The sequence below is a fragment of the Bombus terrestris genome, chromosome 11 (assembly GCF_910591885.1).
Source record: "Bombus terrestris chromosome 11, iyBomTerr1.2, whole genome shotgun sequence".
NCBI classification, from domain to species: domain Eukaryota; kingdom Metazoa; phylum Arthropoda; class Insecta; order Hymenoptera; family Apidae; genus Bombus; species Bombus terrestris.
In genome coordinates, this window is record NC_063279.1 from 13456520 (window position 1) to 13482550 (window position 26031).

At 32.0% G+C, this 26031-nt stretch overlaps 1 protein-coding gene and 1 long non-coding RNA gene across 13 annotated transcripts; one reads left to right on the forward strand and one right to left on the reverse strand.

The window, feature by feature from the left end:
* The first annotated feature begins 490 nt into the window (after window positions 1-490).
* On the forward strand, window positions 491-8275 carry LOC100647988. 10 transcript variants are annotated; one of them, XR_007225718.1, is made up of 7 exons: window positions 492-582; window positions 663-767; window positions 844-909; window positions 1006-3188; window positions 3656-3689; window positions 3777-3982; window positions 4076-4947. It is a non-coding gene; the product is annotated as an uncharacterized LOC100647988 (long non-coding RNA). The 10 variants fall into 10 exon arrangements; XR_007225716.1 differs by having other exon boundaries at window positions 491-582; window positions 663-909; XR_007225719.1 differs by having other exon boundaries at window positions 491-909; window positions 1006-2049; window positions 2125-3188; window positions 4076-4946.
* Window positions 8114-24167, reverse strand: LOC100651931 (sialidase). Of its 3 annotated transcripts, none has more exons than XM_012313553.3 (4): window positions 22550-24167; window positions 21932-22465; window positions 9194-9339; window positions 8114-8485 (listed from the first exon to the last, which is right to left on the reverse strand). In XM_012313553.3, exons 1-4 carry the CDS (start codon window positions 23397-23399, stop codon window positions 8270-8272), a joined length of 1746 nt encoding a protein of 581 aa, XP_012168943.2. In that variant the 5' UTR covers window positions 23400-24167; the 3' UTR covers window positions 8114-8269. The 3 variants fall into 3 exon arrangements, with proteins under 3 accessions (XP_012168943.2, XP_012168942.2, XP_003399212.2); XM_012313552.3 differs by having other exon boundaries at window positions 21932-22381; window positions 22466-24167; XM_003399164.4 differs by having other exon boundaries at window positions 21932-24167.
* Between the last annotated feature and the right edge of the window lie 1864 nt (window positions 24168-26031).

Here is a 26031-nt window from a genome sequence, read left to right on the forward strand (position 1 = left end):
CAATGCGCAAAATGTTCTGTTCTCTACCTTATTTGTAATTTCATAAGGAAACAGTATGAAACATCAGATGACCGTCAAAAAGATTTTTTTTTTTTTTTCTTATTTATTAGAATATTTACAATCAATTCTCGTTGAGAATTTTCAGTAACTTAATTTGGCGTAATATTATGACATCGATTATAATAGTTTTATATTGTTGGTTCTAGTAGAAACTAAGGATTTAATCTAGAGGGTATTTTCTTTTTAGTCTGCGGATTTGGTCTGCGATCCGTCGTGTCTAGTAGTTGGGTGACTAATGGGTTGTGGTGGTTGTTGACTCTAGTGTTATATCTGCTTCTGGACTTGTGTATTTCATCTTTGACTGTAGGTATCTTGAGGTCACGGTGGATTGTTTCGTTGGTAACATACCAGGGTGCATTTAATAGGGATCTTAGCGTTTTCGATTGGAAGCGTTGGAGTATTTCAATGTTGGAATTACTTGCTGTTCCCCATAATTGGATTCCGTAGGTTCAGACTGGTTTTATTACGGCCTTATAGAGCGTAATTTTGTTCTGCGTGCCGTCAAAAAGATGACACCAAAAAGTATTGAATATCAGATCTATTCTATACCTCGTTGGTGATATTATCGATCTTTTTATCATTTTCCACATTACCGATTATAGCGCAGAATAAGATTACAACATTCACAGCGGAGAAAATTGGGACTAAATACATGAAAACTTAATTGTTTCTAAAAAATAACATGTGGAACAATATATAGGAAAAAGGTATTGTTATAAATTTGATCATAAATAAGATATGAAAAACTTAAATCTCATATGAGATATTTTACCGGAGAAATAGAAATACCGACCGGGTAAAACAGTCAATGGATCCATAGGATTTTTCCACCGCTTGCAATTCAGAGCGGTGAGTTTATCAATTATGTATATATATATAAAATATTATAGAATTTCTTCTCATTTGAAACATTTAAAACCAAAGTAATGTTTTTAAAATTTTCAGTTCAAAAACAGAAGTGATTATGTAGCGAAATCATAAAGAATAACGCTATAAACAATTAAAATAACCTAAAGTTATACAAAAGTGTCATTCCGAGGTTATGATTTGCTCTATATCAAGGAAACGTCAGTTCCGATACCTTATTTATACGTATATAAGTATATAGAAACGCAAGGTGTATAATCTCGTAAAATTTCAAACTAACCTAAAACAGGGGAACAGTATATGTTTTCCTTTAGGAAAATATTCAGGTCAGGGTGCTACCTGAGCGCTCAAAGTAAGGGCGCGTATTACTGCAAAAGGATTTCAGATACATACGCAGGTCGGACGTTTTATTACAGTTTTCATCCGCAGATTAGCCCCTTTGGAACCATCGATACTCGATTCAGGACCTTTATAGCCCCCCATAAAAGTATCTATTTGGTGTTTTCGACTGGACCGACTGGACCGAAACGCAACTCGAACAAAAAGCTATCCCCCGGAATTTCTCGGTATACGTGAAACGTTGTTACGTCTCGGGGTCCAATTACGTTAGGATCGCCGACGTACCTTTACAATTTCAAAGACGTTGCGCATCCCTTTCATTTCCTTTTTTATCTTCCTCTACAGATCCTGATTTTTACTATTTCATGGCGCGATACTGTAGAACTTAGTATATACGTATATATGTATGGATGGGAATGTTAAAAGCTTGTGGTTATACGATTAGAATTGTATGTGTGAGTTTTGAAGAAAGAGGAAGCACTTTTTGACTTCTTTGTGTGCTTAGTGAAGTTTACGGAATCGTGGATTTCCACGCTTAGATCTTTAGGTTAGACTGTTCCTTTTTCCTTGTTTTGTATAGTAAAGATTGTAAATCATAGATATTGTGGCATACAGAGAAGAAGTTGTTGGAAGCAAGCAACATGTATATAGTTTGAAGTTGTATTGAGTTAAAAGGGTTTGTAGAGAATGGCCGTTTGGAGATTAATAATGAAACTACGCTTGGAGTATATCGAAATAAACATATGCTAATTTAAATATATTAAAGAGTATTTAACACTTATCGTACATATATTTATACGTAGTGTTTAGCCATGTATACGATTTTCTCATAAGTAATGTTTTTCTTACGGTTGATAGGTTTGCGAGGAAAATAGCAGGAAAATATCGTGACCGTAAGAGATAGAAAAGAGACACAACGAGTAGGACGAAAAATGAATGAAATACACTAGAGCGAAGTCAAGTAAATTAATGAAGATGAACAAACATATCAAGAGGAAAAGTACACGAAAACATAAACAATATTTAGAAGAAGACTGTTCAAAAGAACAAGGATATAAAACCATAATACAACGTAAAAAAGGAATACACAAGAAACAATACGTATATGTATATACAAAAAAATGAAGAACGAGAAAAAAACAAATATGACGAGTAGAAGATGGAGGACAGAGAAGAGAGGGAACGAGTACTCGGTAGCGTGTAAGCCAGCAGGGGTTGGTTTCAGGGGATGAAGCGTGGTCGGGGTTGGACATCGATCTGGTAGTTAAGTTGAGGGCTCCCATGGGACTCGTTGCCACCTTCGCAGCTTCGTCTCGTCTTGCTTTATTTGCTCCCTTTCTCAGTATTCACTGAATACACACTTTGGAATCGGTTACCGCGTTGCCTGGCCATTCACATAAACCGCATTACACGTTTTTATGCTTGTATTTATGTACGATCTAACGAGAGCCATTCAAGAGCCGTCATCGAAACAAACCAAGGAACTTTTCCGTATCGCAAACAAATCGCCAGGTCGTAAATGATATGTTATTATTCTATAGATTTGACGATCTCCAAGAGCGTTTCACGATCGAAAATTGACCTCGTTGAATTTTAGTAGTATTCCAGTAATTGCTGGTCGTTAATGATTTGTATTTCTAACGTATTTATAATGTATTTGTAAATTTCCGTTAACGAGCAGTATATAAATGAATACAAGCTCAAATGTCGCGTCAGTCGTGTGCCAAGAGTGTACAAACATGTTTCTTGTAACATACGATCGTTCTTATATCAATTTAAATGTGTACATGTATTAATTTCTACATTTTATGACCCTGATCTTCGAGTTTTAATATAACAGAATTTAAGAGTTTTAGAGAAGAGACTATTAATCTGTACGACAATCGTTAAAAATGAATGGTCCTATATATATTGGTCTGAAGGTAACAAATATTTGGATTACACGAATTATTTATACGGTTGTTAATACCATGTGATAGTGTGTAACAATATTAATTGCTATATATATTACAAACAATTTAAATATTCCAATCCTATTCGTTATCTGACCCCTGGTTGCAATAATTTAAATTAGAGAAATGAATGAAATTAATTTATAGCCGGCTAAAGAATAAAATGTCTCTTACTAAACTTTGTAAACGTAATACCGTGTACTTTAAAATTACCAATGTATAATGATCACATATCAAAATAATATTAGGCTTAACGATCACATAACATTCACAGTATATATTATGATAATTAATTATTATATAAAATAATTTAAGAAATGCTTACGTAAATGTATTTTCACATAAACCATATGAGATTTTCCGTAAAATACATTATGATTATTCTTGCTATTTCTTTGCATAAACATCCTATATTTATACTAACGTCGTAATTACAGATTACAAGCTTGCAAACGCTCTTAAAAGCACACGGTACGTAAAACCGCGGAATTCTTATTTTCTGTTCTTCGCAAATGTCGTTCGTTTCTTTTATTGTCGTTAAAAATTCGAAATATTCAGGACCGAGGAACTCAAAAGGTGTAGCAGTAAAGCCAGCATAAAACGCGTTAACACGGAAAGAGTGGAAAAAGGGACGAGAAGAAAAACAAGTCCAGACGCGGAGTCTCGAGATGGTAATAAAAATGAAGGATTAAAATTGGCCATGATCAGAAACAACAATGCATGCTAACATTTCTCATGTTCTAAGGCATGCTTCACCTACGTAGGTAGGTACATTCTATAGAATTATACTATTACTATATTGTTCTCCTTATATGATCCAAATATCTTATCTATCTTTATTATATGAACATCTGAAGAATCTTAAGAATCTGAAGAATTTCGAGAATCCTAGAATTTGATTTAATATATTCCATCATCATGTCGCGAGAGTTTGTACAATGTAAATTTTCTATTTCGGAAGTAAAAAATAAGGGAATAATACTTTAATTTTGGAAACTGAAGAAAATGCTATGTAGGATATTTTAACTGATTTATAAATGCGATAATTTATATATGTATGCATATATATATATATATATAGATATGTGTATATATATATATATATACATACACACACACATGCAGTGGTGCTAGTATATAAATAAAAGAAAAAATTTTTATATATACTAAATTGAATGTAATTTAGTCATGGCAAATATAATTGACACATTCGAAAGACAAATTAAGTACCTCTATCCTCTGAATGATATTTTCAGAATTGGTTACTAAATGCGAATTTGATATGATCGAACACTTAGTTATTTTATATTTTTCAATGACGTAATTAATTGAATTTATGAGTGGACATTTTCTTTTAATTATTCGTACGCTCACCACTGTATATAGCATAAGCCGATGAATTAAAAATGAAAAATTCCATGTTTTATCGCATTTATTTTTCGATCTTCTATTCTCCCGATTTGCGGCGAACACGATTTCGAACGATTTCCTAATGAATTTACGATAATATGGCACGTATGTAACTGCACAATTTTCTCTCTGATTCGGATACGTAAAAATTAGAAATGACGGGCACTAATAACAATACACTTCGTTAATTATATCTCAAAAATTAAGAATATAAAGATAAGTTTGTAAAAAGAAGTATTCCTTGAAAATAATTAATTCAAATAATAATAATAATAATAGAAATAACAGTAGTAACAACAACAACATTAATTATTATTATTATTATTCTATTATTAATAATAGTAATAATAATAATACTAATTAATAATATTAATAATAATATTAATAATATTAATATTAATATTAATATTAATAATAATAATACTAATAGTGATATTATTAATTCAATAAATATCTAATTAATTCATAAAATTATTAATAATCACAGTCGATAATTAATTAAGATACTTCGATATCATGGTGCTACATAATCAATAAGAATAATTAAATTATAAAGAAAAACTTTGTTTTGTATAAAAACATGCTTAAGATTAATCTTATTGCTGTTAATTGAAAAATCGATACTACATGGTAGATATCTTGAGTTATAATTCACGAAAGTGTTAATTTTGCCGTTTCTATTAATCCGGGTGAGAACAGAAATTGTACATTGTAAATTGTTTATCATATTCTGTCGTTTTCTGCATGCCAACATGTTAACATAATGTAAAAACACAAATTTGTACTGATTTCAAAATGAGTTCATAAAGAATTCTAAATTTGATCAAAATGCATGGTGCCTGTTTAAAAAGAAACTACGCTCTTTATTATAACGAGAAAATTTATTTATCAAACTATATATAATAAAACGGGACGGAAAGTCATTTGTTATTGTCAAAAATTAAAAATTCTCTAAAGTCGTTGCGTTGAATTGTATCACAAATTTAATATATTCGATATTTTTTAATCGTAAAATTGCACAAAGAAAATTGTACGAAATAAGTGATTGAAAAAGATCAATTTACACATGAAGTTTGTTTCTTCCCACACTAGAAACGTTTTTAATTTCGTTTCCTTCTTTTTTTGTTTGGCCAGTATATCAACAAATTAATGCGCACCAAAGGGGTTGTCAACGTCCTAAATTCTTTTCTATTTACAATTCGTAACGAGATGACATGTTACAAATACATTAATAAAATGTTATTGATGTATTTAGTATAACTGAACGAATAAATTAAATGAAACAAATATGAGATCTTCGATCTGTGTAACTTCTCATCTTAAAATTTGAAAAAGGTGTTTTAAAATATGCTTTAAGCATAAGATATACATAAGGTCGTCCAAAACTACCTATCGTTATAATCATGAGATAATGATTATCTCGTTAGAAAGTATTTGGACAGCCTCACAATCATATTTACAACAAAGAAGTTCTCGCTATATAACGCGAATTATTTGAAAAAAAGATCGAAGAATTTTTCGTTCATTCGTCTAATATCATCTTACGATTGGCGAAAAAGAAATGAAAATAAAAAAGAGTATCCAAGTTTTTTATAGGAAAAATAAATAAAAAAAAGAACTGGAGGACTTGACGCTAAACGTTTTAGCTTGTCTAATTTGTACAAGCGATATTTAAAAAATTTTAAAGATATATATACAAAAACGATCTTTTATGACGCCTCTTAGAACGTAGCATTAGATTGATATACAAATAACTAAAAAAAATATGTATATATATGTAATATGATATATATATATATATATAATATAATACACATACACACATATATATATATATATATTTATTTATATATATATATGTGATATAATATAATATACATATATACATACATATATATATATATACATATTTTTTCACCATCTTCTTTTTTCTGATCTTTTAATTATAATTTTCGTATATGATTCAACGTATTACTCGGAGTGCACGAATATGCCGATATGCACAGTGGTTCGTGATTTAAGGCAAACGCTGGACGTTCCCGACACCATTCGTGTTTTGTAAAATATCAGAAATTTGATAATCTAAGAACTGATTATAGCCGAGGGTATGCCTTAAATACGAACAAACTGTCATATTTTGCAAAGCTTTTGGAAAAAATGGCGCACGATTCGGAAAAGCGTATATATATATATATATTTTATAAAAATTTTGTATTCCGTTCCGTCCGTTGAAAATTGAAATAATTTTGTTTATAAAAAGTAGAATGCGGATTTATATGGAAATTCATATTTATGCGTACAAACAAAAATTTAACTTTAATTGTCAACTTTGATATTCGTTATAATTTTGATTAAATAAGGATCTTTTTCCTTATTAAAGACCACGGCAAATTTTTGAAGATTTTGCCACTTATTTTTGCAAATTTGTAAATTTCTGTAAATTTTTTGTTTAATTTGAAATTTAAAAATCTGCTGTTTAATATAATAAAAGATGAACGCAAAACGTCAGAATTGAACCTGAAAGAGCTGAATATGGAATCTTCGAATTTATAATATCCGATTCCAACAAATATCCAAAGGATAAGAAAGAATGTACGAAAATCTAATATCTCCTACAGGTTCTAATCTTGACAATCCGATAAATAATTGTTCTTTTTTTATTTTTATAATTAAACAGCAGATTTTATTTTATATAAATAAATAAATAAATAAATAAATAAATAGATTTTAGATGGCTTACTATAACTGGTAATTTTTATACGCTTTTTGAATCATTGTTAATTATTCGATTTCATCTTATTATTCAATTTTCTATTAAATAGATATAGAAAATTTCTTTCACATTTTTTGAAAAGCTATAATTTCAAGGAAAATATACAAGTATCTGTTCCAGAACTGTTTAGGAACCTGATGAGATACTAGTTTTATTTCTATCGAATAAAATTTCTTTTATTATAAACGATTGCTTCTCTTTCAATGTTTCATAAGCGTATAAAAATTACAGATAAAGATTGTGAAGCCAACTAAGAATAGAAGTAAATTAAAATTAATTCAACTTAAACAATGAATATCATATTTAACGTTATAAATATAATTATCGCTACATGTACATAATATATGTACGCATTTTTCGTTAAAATTTTATTATAAAATATTGTCATAAATATATTTACAGAATTTCCATGAAATTACATAAAAATCCGCATTCTACATACTATAAACACAATATATTGCATTTCATTCATCAGTTCTATATTCCATAGATATTTTCAAATATCAATTTATTTATTTTTTATAACCAGGAAATTCTAGTTATTATAAAAGTCTTTTTCTCAAAAATATCACATTTTAGATTTTAACATTCGATTATTACATTTGATTTAACATTCGAATTATTTAAATATTCTTTAATATATTTAAAATCTGATGAAAGAAAAGTCTTTTACATTAATTTATTAGTCAATGTAATTAATTTTTCGCGAAGATTTTATGCCGGTCACTTCAATTCATGCGTCCTCTTACCAGCATGCGTTAGATGGAGTTTCCGAAATTGGACGAAACTTCTGTAATCGACGGCACTAGGTCACAACCCCTCCGCAAATGGGAATGGCTACTTGGGTGGACAGCAGCTATCACGCACCTTAAATGACTGGATGCGATGGTCCGGGACGAGGAGACGGCGGACTGCCTTGATAACCAATCATTCCACCCATTTCGGCTAATCCTCCAATCGTTAGATTAGCCATTGCATTATTCGGTACTGCATCTGCCGCTCTTAACTCTTTCTGTTCCAATTCTTCGCGCTTTTTAACTTGTTTTCGTTCTTTTGCGCGACGATTTTGGAACCAGATTTTGACCTATAACAGAAGAATGGTGGTACTTTTAGATTGTGTGTTTAGGAATATAGTCGGGAGATAGAAGATGCATTTAAGTAATATTTAAGGATAGAAGATTCGAAACTATTTTTCTAGACCTTCCGAAATACAAGTAATAAATATTTTATACGAATATTGCCACAATACAAATGCAGTTTTATTTCACTAATGCCTACTGATCCAATTAAGTTTGTGTTTAGATGTTAGATAAATTTTAACGACTTCGCCGTTTATTATATATTGAGAAATGATTAAGGCGGTTTCATATTACAATAATTTCAGGGAACCAGCAAAATCAAAATCAATCAAAGTTATGCGACTTTCCTAAACGTACTATAAATTCATATATAGTCCACTATATATATATGTAATATTTATAGTAATAATTTTTCGTGCGTTTATAAAATCGAATATAAAATCCATAAGTTTCTTTAGATACGTTGAACATATAATTTAACAAAGAAAATTGTACTTACTTATGGTATCATCATATGGTAAGTATACGTATACAGCCTATACTAGTAAGTCCAATACTATCTAATAATCTAATAGAAAATATTACCTCCTTAAAAAATACAATTTACATGCCGAACCTGCCTCTTTGTTCCTGCAAACTCTTTGCTTTCTGCAAGTCGCGTTTTATTTTAATATTGCAAATATTTTTATCTATTATTTTTGTAAATTTCTCACTTGACGTTCCGAGAGCGCAAGATTAGCTGCGAGTTCAGCTTTGCGGCGAATTGTGATGTAACGGCTATAGTGAAACTCCTTTTCAAGCTCCAACCTCTGATGATCTGTGTAGACCACTCTGTATTTGTCTTTAGTTCGGGTTTTTCCTGTAAAAAGTACGAAGGCGAAGATAAGATCGACATTATTACACGTTTAATATCTGCTTCCCTAATTCTCTTGTCAATAACGCGTATAACGAAGATAACGCTTTTGACGATCATACAAGTAGACACATCTCGTACTAAAGCCCATTAGTAATGTAAGTAAAACATGATTTATAGAAAAAACTATTTTTTTAAACTACAACTAAAGAAACTACACACATGACACGTGTAAAGGAATCCTCGAAAGAACGATAAGTCACGACGTAACTTCAAAATGGATAATACTCGTCCGAAATTTCGATAGAAATTATCATGTATTCAATTATAGGAAGATTAAAGATTACATTAAAAATTAAAAGTAATACATATAGAAAGTCCATATTTGCATAAAATATTAATAAAGAATTTTCACAAAATTAGGAAAAATATGTAAGTTTAATTCTAATGCAGTTAGAATACTAAAGGAGAAGAAATTTTACCTAATATCAAACGGTTACATTATCTACTACATGCAGTGACAGGCATATCAATTCAGCTTGTATTAATCTTTTTAGAAGCTTAATCAAGCATACTACTTAGAGGTTTCTTACAGTAAGCGTTCAAATACTTTAGCGAGCCATTGTATATGAATGACAGAGAACGTTCTGTGGTTCATTACTATATAGCGACGAAGAATTTGAAGAAAATGAGTGAGAAAAAAGATACCGATAAGTCTGTGTCGTTGATGGTGCGAATTCAACGTGGCATTCGAAAACGATTACTATACACCAGAGTACGAAATACACAAAATGAGAAGGAAACTGAAACGCAGCGAAACTGACGGAGAGGGCGGGAAGAGACGCAACGGGAGAAAGGAAAACGATTAGATAAGGCCGGTGGCCGGCGAGATCAAAGGCGTGCACGTTAATCCACCACTCCTCGATAACAGTGCTCGAGGCCTTCGAGACATCACGAATAAGCTTCGACCTTAGACTTTTCGATGGTATATACATGGATACAGCATGGCTGGCACCGAATCACCGAGATTACTATATAGTAACTCTTCGTTTGTGCCAAAGAGAAATTAATTTCTACTACCATACATGTAATACTCAAATTTGATACTGCGTTTTCTTTCACAAGTACCGCAGACTCTTAAAAATCGTAATAGTTTAAATCCTAAAAAAATGAAAATTTAAAGTCACTATATTTAAAAACCATTCCTTATAAAAACAATAACTTCATTTTTATGAGAAATGTCCCAGGATTTTATTTATTTGATTTTAGAACCAAATCAGCGACGTTATCAAATTAGCGATGCTATTTGAGACCAAGGTATTGTTCTCTCTTCATATTTCGTACTTTTGTTATAACTTTTCAATAAAGCTTTAAATGACGTCTAGATATAACATCTTTTACTCGATTACAGGTACCCGTAGAATACACTGACAAAGTTTGATTGTATAAAAGCCATTTATAAAAGCCACTAATTTCAAATTTTCTCTTTTTTCTGTTAAGATTATATTATTACGATTTTTGAAGAGTATTAACTATGTGTGGAGGAAAATGGAGACTTGAGTATTGTATATTTGAATGGGGTTGAAAGATATGTTATATACATAGGTATCATAGCTGTTCAAATATTAGAACAATATATTATGACACGTCGAATTTCTTACTCAGATTGCGCTCGACCGTTATCGTGTACCTATGAGCATTTAAAATTTTTCGCGGTAATGATAGTGAAGTAATGAAACGATCCCCGTCGCAAATATAAAATGCGTTTTACGCATAGTATATTTTTGGAAATTTGATAAAAAGAACGTTTTATGGAAGAGCTTCACAAAGTAAGAAGATTCTATGAATGATTTATACTGCCTTTCTAAGTAAGTAAGTAAGTAAGTAAGTAAGTAAGAAGAAGAAGAAGAAGAAGAAGTTCTTTAGAAATATTAATTTGAAAACTATAATGATACAACTTTGGCGAATTTTTCGTATCAGTTCGTAGATCCTATTTTCTTATACTTCGTATTATTTACAATAATTATATGTAGGTACTTAATATAGTATTAGGTTGTCCGGAAAGTGTTTTTCTTTTATAGACACGTCTTTTACAACGATGCATACAAACATGAAACCTAATCTATCAAACGTTGTGATCTTTATCTTGATAGAACAAAATGGATCATACGTAATTTGATAAAATAATATAAAACGGAAAATATTGTGTATCCATTATTTCCTTATAAAACGAAAGAAATTTTTCGGACGATTTAATATGTAATAAAATACATATAATGTGCAGAAGTCTAAGTATAAAACATTCAAAGTATGCCATTTCTTATAATATTCAATGGATAAGGCAAGCCCCTGTTTAGGTTCCATTTTTTAAATTAGTTTCATAAAAGTATGAATTTGCATAAACATGTAGTCCTTATTAGCATTCTTATTGGTCATGATAGAGACTATAGAAAACACAATTTAATCGAAGTTACCAATAACTTTCCACAAATTCGAAGAAAATGAGAGCATGTATACTTATACAATACCTTGTAGGTATACTACTATTGTTTTAAAACGATAATTAATATGTGCAAATCGGCGAATAACATTTGTAAATAATAAGAAGAAAGTCAATCGTGTATAAATATTCGAATATCATTTCTTTTTCGACAATGCGCGTACACGTATCGTTCGTCAGAATCGCAAATATTTGCCATGTTAAGCGTAATTGTCGATGAAACTTAATGCACAATAAACAAGCATAAAACATTATTAAATCTTATCGACAGACATTTCGTCGTTGAAGATTGTCATCGAAACGGAAAGAAGAAAAAATTCCAAACGCTATGGCATTATGTGTGCTTCAATTTCGACAGATCTTTACACGTACTTTTTTGATAAGTTCTTTTTTTGCAATGCATTGTTAAAAGAAAATTTCATTTCAAAAGGTTTAAAACTGAAAAATAAAATAGTAGATACAAAGACACCAGTATAATAAAACGAAAAAGTTTGCCATCCAACACGAAATTAATCCGCTCGATGTAATAGGTGAAAAGCCAATTTCTTTGCAACTGTTTGATTTTTAACCGTCCAAAGTTGTATACACTTGAACTTTTACATCCGAAAAAAAAGTCTATCGGAAATCCCAGAGGAGAAAACGTTGTTTGAAGGGGAGAACGGTCGGTTTTTCGATGTAAGAACCGCATAGTTGTGTGAGTCGGCAAGGATTACCGTCGGCTTTTTTCATCTCTCTGATATCGGAACTCGCACCTACGATTATCCGACTGGTTTCTTGTCAACACTCGATCTACTTATACTTTGAATAGCGTAATTGTTACACCAGGTCAGTCATGATAATTTCATTTCACCCATTGTAAGTACCTACTCTATTACGCATTGACATATATATTTCTTGTAACGCCGCGTGCATCATTCATCTTCCCCTTTCAGAAAAGAACTTCATAAAAATCAGTTCTGATACGAATTTTGACACATTTTTGACCTACTCGCGTTTGTTACTAAAGTGATCAAAACGGGCAATTCGTTATTTTCCATACAGATATTGTTATTTCAAACAGAATATTATAATCGTCACAAAGATGTTCATAGAAATGTTATTATTCGAAAGAGGAATATTACAGAACCGTCAATTTTCAGAGATTTCAATGATTCTCAATCAAATGGATAAAATATACGAGTCAAAACTTGTTTTTCTTCCTATGTATTTGTTCATGTATCTTACATTTTAGTTTCTTTGATACAATTTTGATACTTCAAGTGTAGCAAGAAACTCTGCAATTTCAAGAAAAGTACGAAATCGAGAAATACTGTGCGAAAAGTTTCTTAGATTTCTCCTTAGAAGTTTCTTAGATTTACTGTAAGGAAACGTATTGCTTAACGTTTCAGCGTTAGCCAGTTGTTCTTTATCCAAATAATTAATTCACAAGATTTGTATGGCACGTATCTCACATAGATATTCCTGTTATAAGAACTTCTCTACTATTCGATAAGAAAAAACAACGTGAACGGAAGAATGTAAATCGTCAGCACGATGTAGTACAAATGGAAGAATTTGAGCATCACAGAGGAACGTGTCGTGCAATATTTGTAGAGAGATTACAAAAGAATCTCTTTCGAAAGAATACGCGCCTACCTTTAACCAAGTGTGAAACATCTACTTTTCTGAATAATTTTACGAATCTCCTGAAAGTCGACTTTAGGTATTCGCTACGAAATCAACCCTTTATGTTGTAATTAATCTGATCCGTACAAGCATAACGTTTAGGACGTACACATATAGTTCAATCAAAACAAATCCACGTCATGATTTTGTGCCTCCACCTCGCTATATGTGTATTTTGATTGAGCAAGAGGGAAGAATATTTTGCGTACTATCCGGCGGAAAAGTGAGACGAGAAGAGAGCACGAGCAAGGGAGCAAAGAAAGAGGACTCCTGGGGCTCGTTGCTACCCCATTATAGCATTTGCTCTTCCATTTCGCTATGCGAAATGGTGAAAGCGCGTGTCCCGCTTTTCCTGTCGATGTCCTCGAGTTCTCTTTGCCACCCCCTTAACCGCGACCCCCATACCGCCACTCTACTTGAACCGGCGCTTCTCTACTCGCACGGGTACTATTCGTCAGTGACATCACAATTACCTCTATTGTGCCATGCAACATTTGTATATTACATATCAAGTGTCTTCTCTATAGTTAGCTATACAGTAGTCGCTTCGTTGATTAATCTCGTTACGCGCATACAAGATTTTTTTAATATTGTTGAAAATATTACTTAAAATATACAGGAGAATACGGTTTATTTAAATATGTGGAATATGCTTTAATCTTTGTGAGATACTGCTAGAGTTTGGATTTCTAATAAATGGACTGCTGATGTTTATACGAATTTATACTTTTATAGCTTTTTGTATCTTTAGAAATCTAGGCAACCTGTCTAGGTTTATATTGAGAATCATATCATTTTACAAGAATCCTTGGATAAATACTACACGTACTCGCTTGAATTGCTCGGAGAAGCAAGTTTACATAAATCCTAACCTTGTAACTAACATCGATAGGACGAGAAATTCTTGGTGGTCGAAAACAACGATCAATCACGGCACGGCGCGCGACGCTCAAAATTCCTTGACACACATGCACCTTTTCCAGCCGCAAAGGTCCAGATCAAAGAATATACAACGTAATATTTGTAATTTTCTGAATCGTAGAAATCGTTATCGCTGTGCAATTTTATCTCCGATAACGGCGCTCATACGAGTGCGCGATATTTATAGAAACCATGATTTGCAAAAATCTCATCTAACTGATCCGACGAATTTAATTGAATCATAATCTCGAGTGCCTCGCACGTGCTTCGTAATATGCACGACGATGGGTTTTAACCTGTTAAGCGAAAAAGACGAGTTAGCTCGTCACCAAATCGCTCAAACGTTTTTTGAACGTAAGAGTTTCTTTATTTATGGATTCCATGTTTTCCGATACGCATTTTTATTTCTGTGAAAAATCTCCTGCTTATAAGGGGATAGAAAGACAAAGGAAGGAAATACAAAGTTCTCTGTAATAAGCGTCAAACGTCTATTTTAGAACTTTAAGTTTGGATAAGCTTGAGAGAGGATTCTCTCAACGGCGTATCGAGTCAGGTCAAAATTCAGATATTTAAATGTACAAGGCTAAAGTAACGGTTAGTAACAAGGATACCTAGAGGTTCGGGGTATAATTATACCTACAGTGTACTTTTCGAATTGAAATTTCGCCAACTCTTTGTACATAGAAAATACCTAGAAAGTACTATAGAAAGTACCTAGTAAAATTTCTTGCCTTGTCCTTCAATTGATTATTGACACGACAAAGTTCATTAGCCGATTCTTAAGCTGCAGGTATAAATGGGTGAAATATAACATAAAAAGATCGGTTTAAGAGGATTAGGAAAGCAAAGTAGAAAGTAAAAATTATCCTGGTCAGTCATAACAGGTAACGAATGTTAATGAAAGTTCATTGTTGGCAAAACAAACCGTTTGGAGACGTTTTGACATAATAGTCGAACGTTTAGATGGACTTACGCTATAAAATTGCTTCCAAAAGTTTTATAAGTCAATTGATTTATATTCGAGTATATTTAGCGTGAATTTATAATTATAACGTGACCGTCATGCATTCGTGCGAAATTGACAATTAGGGGAAATACGCGGAACATTAAAAATAGAATATTAATAAGATTGAATAGGTAAGACCGACCTGTATTTGGATTTCATTTCTATAAAAATACAAATTTGCATAAACATTTTTATTCTATCTTCAGCTTCTCACGAGGTGACCAAAATGGCGTCAGTAATAAAATCCGAAGAAAACGCGTTCTCTATCACGATGACTCGAGCAGAATGCGGTCGTTTCGAAGGAGCACGCCAACTATAACTAATAATCACGAGGAAAAATCGCATACAGCCAGAAGCGTGCGAATATACGTATTCTGAATCATCCGAGTGTCGTCTTTATACGAGACAGCGGCTGCCTGCAATATAACCATAAAATCCGGGTAATAGTCGGTAGAAGGTATTGAAGGGACGCTGAGCTGTGAAACGGTCGAAAAATGAGAAAAAGGTGAAATTTAGCAGCAGGAAGGAAACAGGGCGAGGAAAGGAAAGTCGTGATGTCCTCACGGTTGTAAGGTGCTACACCACTGATGATTTGGCTGTAGTTATACTTCGAAGTGAAGCAAATACTTGGAAGTTTGCTTCTGTATAATATGATTCATGGATTCACAAAGTGTGTGGATCGCTAGCTGATTTTGGCCCAGTTAAATATCAAAATATGAAAGTTCTTTAAATGTTCATTAGAAGCGTCTTATTCATCGAGAATCGTTGGTTGCACAATTCAAAATTAATTCGGTTAGAGATCACGCGTGGATTACTGTTTTTGTCTAGTTTCTCCGAGTCAACAATCTATCGCGTCAATTGTGAAAGTCAAGTCTCGATAATAATTATGCTTCATGCGACCTTCGAATGGATCGTGAAAAATTATTGTTTTCCAAAGTAGGTGTCGATCCGTAAAAGTTTGGGAGCCTCACTATGGGCGATTTAAACGCCAGAGTTTACAGCTTAGAGAATTGAAAATACTGGAAACTTCGAAAATCGGATGTCAGAGAATTAGGATTATTTAAGAATGTTACGTCTAGTAGCAGTAAACTTTTCAACGATTTCGATCTTTAATTTAATTGATAAATTTAGTTGAAGAATTTAATCAACAATTATGTACATAATTGTCGATTTTTATTACTGGCATTATGCAACTATATGAAAAGCAACTGCGTTAAAAGTTATAAATATATAGTAGAAGAAACATTTAGATCGCTTATAAATTATCGCAGCATACAATTCATGCAAATGATTATATCATGCAATAATTCCATCATCGATATTCGTATCATAAACATGAAATGGTTAACAGATAATCTAATATATCCGCAATATAAAATTTACATTCGGCAAGGCAAACTTAACGACTATAAGTTTAGATGTACTTAATTGAGACATGCAAACTATCGAATAATCTCACTTTTCTTCTAAATATTCTGTATAAGTCTGGTTCTTTCTTCAATTCTTCGTAAAGCAACTTTTGAGTTTAAAAGAAAAGGCAATAAATAAAAATAAATATTGAAGGCTACAACGAAATTACAAATACAATTTTTAGAAAAACACAAGACTTTAATTGCTTGAAAATTAATTTAAGAAATTAATTTTAGAACTATTTTGGAATAGAAGCAAAAGTACGTATACAAATAAATTTCAGTTAACGGTTATCAAATATAAACATTTCAAGAAGCGAAACCGATATCATAATCTCCTGCGTCCCTGAAAAGTGATATTTCATAAAAGAATTAAGTAAAAAATCATATATATTTACAAGAGAAGCTAGTCTATATGAATAAACACTTTTATTCATTACTAATCAACGACATATTCACGAATAGCTAGAAAATAACACAGTGCACATCCGAATATCAACTATTGATATCGTACCGTCAATGATGCAGAGGTCGTGAATCGGAGAACTTGCATTTGCGTTGCAACTTGCAGTTATGTTGCATGCTGCAATAGTAGAAAATATTTGACTGTTTGAGCGTATAGATATCTTCATTCTAAGATTATTCCACTAGAGATATATGAAGCAAGTTCTTTCCCGTAGCGTGAGTTTTATTATGAAGTTTAAGAAAACCTCAATCTTCTTTATTATGGAGTATAAAAATTGTAGTCTTCTTCATTACGAATTTTAACAAATCCCTGTTTTTAATTATAATTACCTATGAAAATAACAATAATTTTAATAAAGATATACAACTTTTCAAGTGGTATTTCAAAGCTGTAAGTAATATCTAGAGACAATGTTCTACTCTCGTCTCGTTTCCTTTTAATTTTTCAGTGGAAAAGTTTTATGCAGAGAAATTTTCTAAGAGCTATAAATCTTCTCCATCATATATACATACATCACGTAATACGAAACTCAATCCATAAACTGTACACGAAGAATTAACAGACATTCGAGAGGTTTACCGAAACAATTAAAATCCACGTAAATCAGGAAACATGTATATGAACATATAAATATCTATGAATCTATAATGTCAATTGCAACAAAATTCAACGTGAAATATGTAAACGTATGGTGCCAAAAAATTTGATTAATTTTTATTTTGAAATTTTATTAGTAAGTATTGCGATGAAATCAGACTGTCGTGACTCTATCGATAAAGTTTGAAACAAAAGATCTGAGAATATAAAAGTTTTCTATGGTAATTTATCTTATCATGTATGTGATTTATCTTTAGCGTTGCTACAAAATGGAAAAATCCGCGTAATTTTAAAATTACGTTCAACTTCGTTGTGACAACTTTCAAACTCGCGGAACTCGGAAGAAAATTACTTGACATGTTTCGTGACTAACTGTGGATGAATTTTGAAAGAAACGAATCTTTTGTACTTGAAGATGACTGGAAAGAGTAGCGTTCTGAGTTTCGTTGGTCCGGTTAAAAATCGAGGCGACAGCAAGAGGACGGAGATTATCTCACAAATATTTGAGAGCAATTAGATGTTTGCTCGTCTGTTACCGTGTTTACATTGTTCACCGTATCTAGACCGCAGAGACGTGTTTATGTATAGTCGAGTGCGATGTGCGCCGAGTTCTCCACGATTCTTTTTTAAAAGTCTTTCTCATTTAACACTAATTCAAGTAAACTATATTAAGATTATGTGTATCGACAGAAATGATCTTTCGCGTATCGTGAAATAGAGTGAATTTGCTATCGTTCGATATCGTTTGATAGAAGATCGGCATTATATGAATTTTCAGTTTCGAGATATCTACGAAAATAAGCTCTAAACGTGAATTTATCAATCATTCTGAGAATTGTTACTCATCTAACGAACAAATAATATAAGTCATATATATATATATCAATAACGGGATACTTTATCATAATTCGTCAACTTTGGAACAAATCTGATAATGCACATGGAAACTGCAAGATATTTAGGATATATTTGACAATGATCGCAAAAGTATTTAAACAATCCATTATATTAATAAGTTTGAATATCCAATGGGACCATCTCATATGTTTAAAACGGTTGTGTTGTGTATCAATTTTTGTATTGAACATATGCTTGCAGTAAATTTCTCCTAGTTTCTTGTATGTATTACATATAATATACATGTCATATACTTATATATACTTGTCAATACATATAATAATGGCAGTCGTGTCTCATTATAATACTGTGTAATAAAAGTGCAAAATGTGTTATGAAATACATACAATATGAACATACAAATTTTTTATGTTAAATAAACGTTCAAATACTTTCATGAGACACTGTATGTATTATACTGTAGAATACTGTATTAATATATAAATATCATATCTGTTGACATAGAGACCCAACGTCCTAGGTTGCCATAGTTTGTTGTATTATTGTATTCATAACTTGACTTTTTGTTACAGGCTATATAGGTAATTATTTAAATAGGCATCTATCAAGAAAATATAAATGATTTTTCAATCGATTTATACATCAATAGAATCTTACGCTCTACGTTCTTCAATTAGCTATTAATTAACGCTACTTTTGAATGGTTTCAATTTTAAAGAACAATTGTTATAATTACGATTTTTATTTAATTAATAATTCACCGATAAATTTGACAAATTTCTTGCATTTCCTAATAGCTCGATTTTGATTATGTCAACTGATTTTAATTTATTTGACGTTGATTGATACGTAGGTAAAGTATTATTTGCCAGATATATAAATAATAGAATATTTTATGAAACTATAATTATATTTTGAACACAGTATTTAGTGTGTAGCATAAAATAAAATACAATAAATTAGAGTAGGAGGTAGCAAATTATATAATCTATACTTGATATTTTCATATCATTGTTAAGGGGTAAACGAATGTAATCATGTAGAAACGAAATGATATTTTAAAGGTATAATCGAAGCTCCATTAATGCGGCAACCTTATCCGTATTAACGAGAAACGTTTTAATTCGTCTCATCCATCATGTCAGTTATCATTCTTTTTAAATACCAGCAATTAGAATATTGTTTGAAGCAATTTGACTTTAAATCGTGAGACGTAAACTGGCAAGATCGTTCTAAAAAACTGAAATTCGTTGCATGAATTTATCAATGCACTTCCAGATACCCTTGCACAATAATTTTCCAAACAAATTGCATCAGCGAAACTTTTTACAACTATAAAATTGTTCTTTATAATTCATAAACTTCAATTCCGCAAACAATATTTTGTAATTTGTGAAGAATGTCTTAAATTTTCTTAACTACAGATCGCAAAATTGCACTGTTTTAACGTTGCTCAGAAACATCTTTGTAACGTCGTTTGCGTATTTGTATTAACGTAAATTGCAATTTACGATTTTATGTAAAATAGGGCAATTAATTTGCGATTTGTTTAATTTGTAAAATTACGCTTATAAATCTTTCCTTCATTAGCAAACTCATTAGCAACAAGTATTTCTACTATATAGAAATTTTATTACTGAGTTTACTACTTTATTATGAAAAAATTTATTAACGCTACATATATATATATATATACACACATATTTATTAAGATTTATTATAGTATAATAAGAAACTTACTACATTTATCATAATTCTAAAAAAAAAATAATTTACTAATTACTTGTAACTTGTAAGATTGCGCTAATACCTAGATTAATATAAAGTAAATTGTGCAAGAGAGCCGTGATCGAAATTTGTTCATCATTTTCTTCCTATTATTCGTTAAATCTCATTCAAGGTACGATTCTTACGCTCGTAAAGTATTATCAGTAACAATAATACGATGTCGCATAAATATCGCGTTATCTACTTTTTTCTTGTATAATGTTACCTACATCAATTAGTCTTACAAGTTTAATAATTATCGTTTTTGGTGTTCATTATTAGCGAACAACGTGATTCGCGTGTCTCTGCTCATTGTCTTTTGCTTAATTACTTTGTCGTAATTTGTTGATCAATGTTTGACCTTTCGCGGCATAATACGATATTTTATATCTGTAGATCTAACTTTGGACAATATCAATGTCAAATGTTAGCATAGTGGTTAATTTGATTCGACGTTTAAATAACGTCTTTTCTCTCAAAAATAATAAATTTCGAGATAGAACGATATCTGAATATTAATACGAGTACCTGATTGTAGATGGAAGATTTGTATAGGAATCGTTTGCACTGCGAAGGGTTAATAAACGATATATGGACAGAGAAAGTGAAGATCAAATTCTCCAGACTAAACTTTCCATTTAATTATTCTTAAGCCAAAAATGACTACCAATCTCGGATTCTGATTAGAGTGTTGTGTAAACAGTATCGTGTACGAAAAATCAATTATTAATACATTCGTGATCAGTAATTTTATACGAATTATAATGTAGGAAATCAAAACACTCTACAATTCAGAGAAAGAATTTGAAAATTTCGAGGAGGAATAAAAATACGTATTATATTTTGAGCGTTATTTTATACGATCAAATAGACGCAACGAACGTTGAATATTAAATGGAAATTCTCTGTTACTGCAATTAACGAACCAAATTTTCTTTTTACATATGCTACCAATTCTATAACCAGCCGACACCAAAAACTAACAAGTATATGCCTACCAATAATATATGACTAACAAAATATACCAATGTATATCCAATAGGGGAAACATGTACAAAACCGTATAGCAAAACAAAATCATATATCCATACTCGTTTCCGTAGTTAATTAAATAAATCCGGTGTAAATTAAAAATAAAAAGGATAAATAAAATAATTAAATAAATAAAAAATAGAATTTTGATTTACACAATTTGTTTCATAAAACGAAAAATTATCCAGAACCTTTAATATACAGTTTTGTGCGGATTTCCCCCAAATACGAGAAATAAATCGTATCCATAAATGAAAATAAAATGAACTTGTAAATAAAATAAAACAACTAAAGAAAATACATAAAGCAAGAAAGTAGAGCATATAAGTAATAAAATAAAGTAGATAAGTAAAGCAATAAAATAAAATAAGACTAACCAGGATTGGGGTGAGACTGGTAGGAAGTCTTCTTCATCCACTCGTAGGGACTTCTGATCTGCGCGGCTCTCATCGATGTCGCGCTATTAATACTGTTCCCACTATTGCTAGTGCTAGACGGTGTAATATTTTTACTATTCGTAACATTACTGCTGCCGTTATTCCTTGGTGGAGTAGACGAAGTCTCTGGATTACTAACTTCGCTCCCGCTGGCAGTAATGGGAGGGCTTGTTTCTTCAGTTATAACAGGACCACTTGCTTCATTACCCCAATCATTTAATCCTGCCAGCTGAGCCTGTTGGTACTGGTGATACTGATACTGATGAATGTGTGAGTACGGGTAAGCGTGAGGAGGCGGCCAATTAGGAATCATCTCTGCCGGATCCAAATATTGTTGTGCAGTTGATTGATAATGGACATGTGGATATCCATGGGGATGTGTATGTGCATGTGCAAGTGTTTGTGGAAGTGTATGTGAAAGTCCTTGCGAAAGTGTTTGTGTATGTGCATGTGCGAGTGTTTGCGGAAGTGTATGTGCAAGTGTTTGTGGAAGTGTATGTGAAAGTCCTTGCGAAAGTGTTTGTGTATGTGCATGTGCGAGTGTTTGCGGAAGTGTATGTGCAAGTGTTTGCGGAAGTGTATGTGAAAAAGTTTGTGTAAGCGTTTGCGGAAGCGCATGTGAAAGTGTTTGTGAAAAAGTTTGCGGAAGTGTATGTGAAAATGTTTGAGGAAGTGTATGAGAAAATGTTTGAGGAAGTGTATGTGGGAACGTATGTGCATGTGTATTTGGATGTGTATGTGCTTGTGCTTGTACTTGTACTTGTGTATGTGTTTGTGCTTGTATTTGTGTATGTGCTTGTGCTTGAGGTTGTGCTTGAGGTTGTGTTTGTGTAAGCATTTGTGTAAGTGTTTGTGTATGTCTTTGTGTATATGTATGCATATGTGGATATGTGTGTGGATGTCCATGTGAAGATCCATGTGAAGATCCATGCGAAGATCCATGCGAAGATCCATGTGAAGATCCATGTGAAGATCCATGTGAAGATCCATGTGAAGATCCATGTGAAGATCCATGTGGATGCTCATGTGGATAACTATACCAATATTGCTGACCTCCGTCGGCTGTGGTGTTTGTTTGTTGCGGACCATGTTGTGCAGAATTATGTTGCGCAGAATTATGTTGCGCAGAATTATGTTGCGCAGAATTATGTTGCGCAGAATTATGTTGCGCAGAATTATGTTGCGTAGAATTATGTTGCGTAGAATTATGTTGCGTGGAATTATGTTGTGTAGAATTATGTTGTGTAGAATTACTTAATTCAGAATTATTTGGTGCCGAATTATGTTGTACAGAATTATTTTGTGGTATTTGTTGTGGAAGTGGCTGCTGGCCAGGTACTTGTTGTTGGCAAAGCATCGCAAGAGAATTATAGTAAGATACCATTCCGATATTACATGTGTCTCCCATTTAATTCGATTATTCTTGTACACCCTCGACAAGAGCACTTTTTTTAGTCAATCCTTATTAATCAGTTGAGCAACGAATTTCGAAATTCGTATAGACTAGATTTCTTGTATCACAATTACGAGTTCTTTTTTAGTAAATATAGTTTTTCTTAGTAATATAAAACTTAGTCATATAAAACAATTATTAAGATTTGTTAAATCTTATGTAACATTAATTTATTAAAAGTTAAATTTATCTTTTTTACTGCGTTATATCGCTAGTTCTTGCCAATAAACATAAATTAAGCTTTATAGGAACAACTTGTTTTTAAAATTTGTGTCGTAGGTTAGAAACCTTCGTCATTATGTGCCTGTCACGGTTACATCTTATTAAATGAATAAGTGTGGTTATCAAGCAGTCCGTCTCATAGTGTCAATAATGTTGATGCAAGTGGTCAATCTGGAATTACCAGATTTATATGTCGAAAGAATTATTTCTGTCACTGTGACGAGTTCCACAGTGAACAGAAACCAATTCTAAAAATTTGATAGCTTCCTCATTGCGAAAGTTTTGTTAGTTTGACCTAGCTCGAACTTTTTAATTGTTTAGTTGATCACTTAAACCACGCACCTTTCACATCCAGAAACAATCGAAGTTTTCTCTTCAATTTTCGAAGCAAAGTAGAGATACACAAAGAAAATTTAAGTCCCGTACTATTGAGTATAAATTCACGACTAGACACACTTCTTTCTAACAATAAACGCGTGCGTGATGTTATAACAACGACGGTTTGCTAGACTGTGATCATCAAACTTGCGAAGCTATCAAGAAGTAGAGACGCCCGGGGTGGGAACTTCTCCCCACCACTGGTACCACACAACCAATCAACGCGTTGCGTGGTTACCGTTAGCTGTAATGGCGTCGCACGAAAGTTTCGACGGCCAGAGATATCGCTGGCAGATAAAAATTGCTGGAAGGCAGCTCTCACACCCCCGCGAATGTAAACCAAACGTGAAACACGCGAAATAGACAACATTTTTCGCACTTGTCGCCATTTAATAGCACTTGGACGAGGTTATGGAAATTTATCTGAAGGATCTCTGCATGTTTCCGTGTGATGGTGGGGGACGTTTAATGAAGATCGGTACACACGTGAGAAAGTTCAGTTTCTGGGCTTCATCGAGATTTTATCGTCGGAGGAGATGGATTATTTTAGGTTTTCGAATATAGAACGAGTTCGTGTTATATAATTGGTCTTTGGAATCAAAATTCGTCGACACGTTTGTTAAAAATGGAGGATTCAATAGCTTTCAGGGTTTCAAAGAGTTGCTATTGAAGTCAAGTTGCTATTGAATGAATACTTAAGTGAAACGTTGCTTTAACTAATAGTTATGTAGAATATATGTAGAAGATTATGGGCAACTATAGATACATAGTTGTTTATATATATATTAGTTATATATATATAATATAGCATATACATTTTAGTTCTACTTTTGTCCGAAACGCTATATAGTTTTGCGAACTTTCCGTTCTATAGTACAATAATATTATTTTAAAGAAAGATAGTGTAGATCAGCGGCGACCACGAAGTCCTCACACATGCAAATTGTGATCATATTATTCGGATATGTGTATTTATTTATTTATAATGAATCTCTTCCATTCAGAAAGATTGTTACTTGGTACATATTTGGCACATTTAGGATATAAATTTCCTGTCATGTCTTGGGAATCTGCGAGAACAATGTATTGTTTAACGAAGGTCTGTGGTAAATAAAATGTTAAGAACCGTTGGTATACATGTTTTATGCGAATTATGGAAATAAATTGTTTCTATTGGCGTACCCATCGTTGTATAGTACCTATAGGTACGTATTACTTTTCATTAAAAGAGTAACAGGTGATATATATATATATATATAAATAATCGTTTGCAATTCAATTAAATATTTCATATCTGCATAAATATAATTTAATAAAATTGAAATTAAATTGCATAGATATGTATAGGTATCGTTTAATATTTACATACGTATAAATCATATTCATTGAATATAAGTGTTTATATATGTACCTATAGATATTTTTCGTAGGAAATGAAGAGAGAGAAACGCAATGAGAAATTGCATAGCTCATCGCGTTCGTTGCACCAGGCCAGCAAATTCTGATACTTTATTGCGTGGTCGTAACAAAATCATACATAATTAGGAATGTATAACAATTATAAACTGCACTGCGCCGACTTCATAAATCACCCGGCCACGGAAATGATTTAAAGCCAAAAACTTGAACTTGTGTGGTTTCATAACTGTGATTAAAATCGATGATTATCGTTTATTACGTTTACATAAGGTATAATGTGAGTATTTAAAATGAGAATGAAACGATTGCATGTAATTCACGGACAATCCAACTAAATTATATAGGTACTATTTCCAAGCAATAATAATCGAGATATCCCTTGCTTATCAGTACTCTATATTTCTTTCAACTGACTTGGAAATAGTGTTCTTTACGTTACACGCGTGTATATACACACTCCCCATTGAATTAATCTAAGCTATATACGATTCAACTGTTAGCTACTATTGAAATTTATGAGCGCAGATCGTATCTTCTTTGGAAATTGATTTAAACCAAATTATAACAC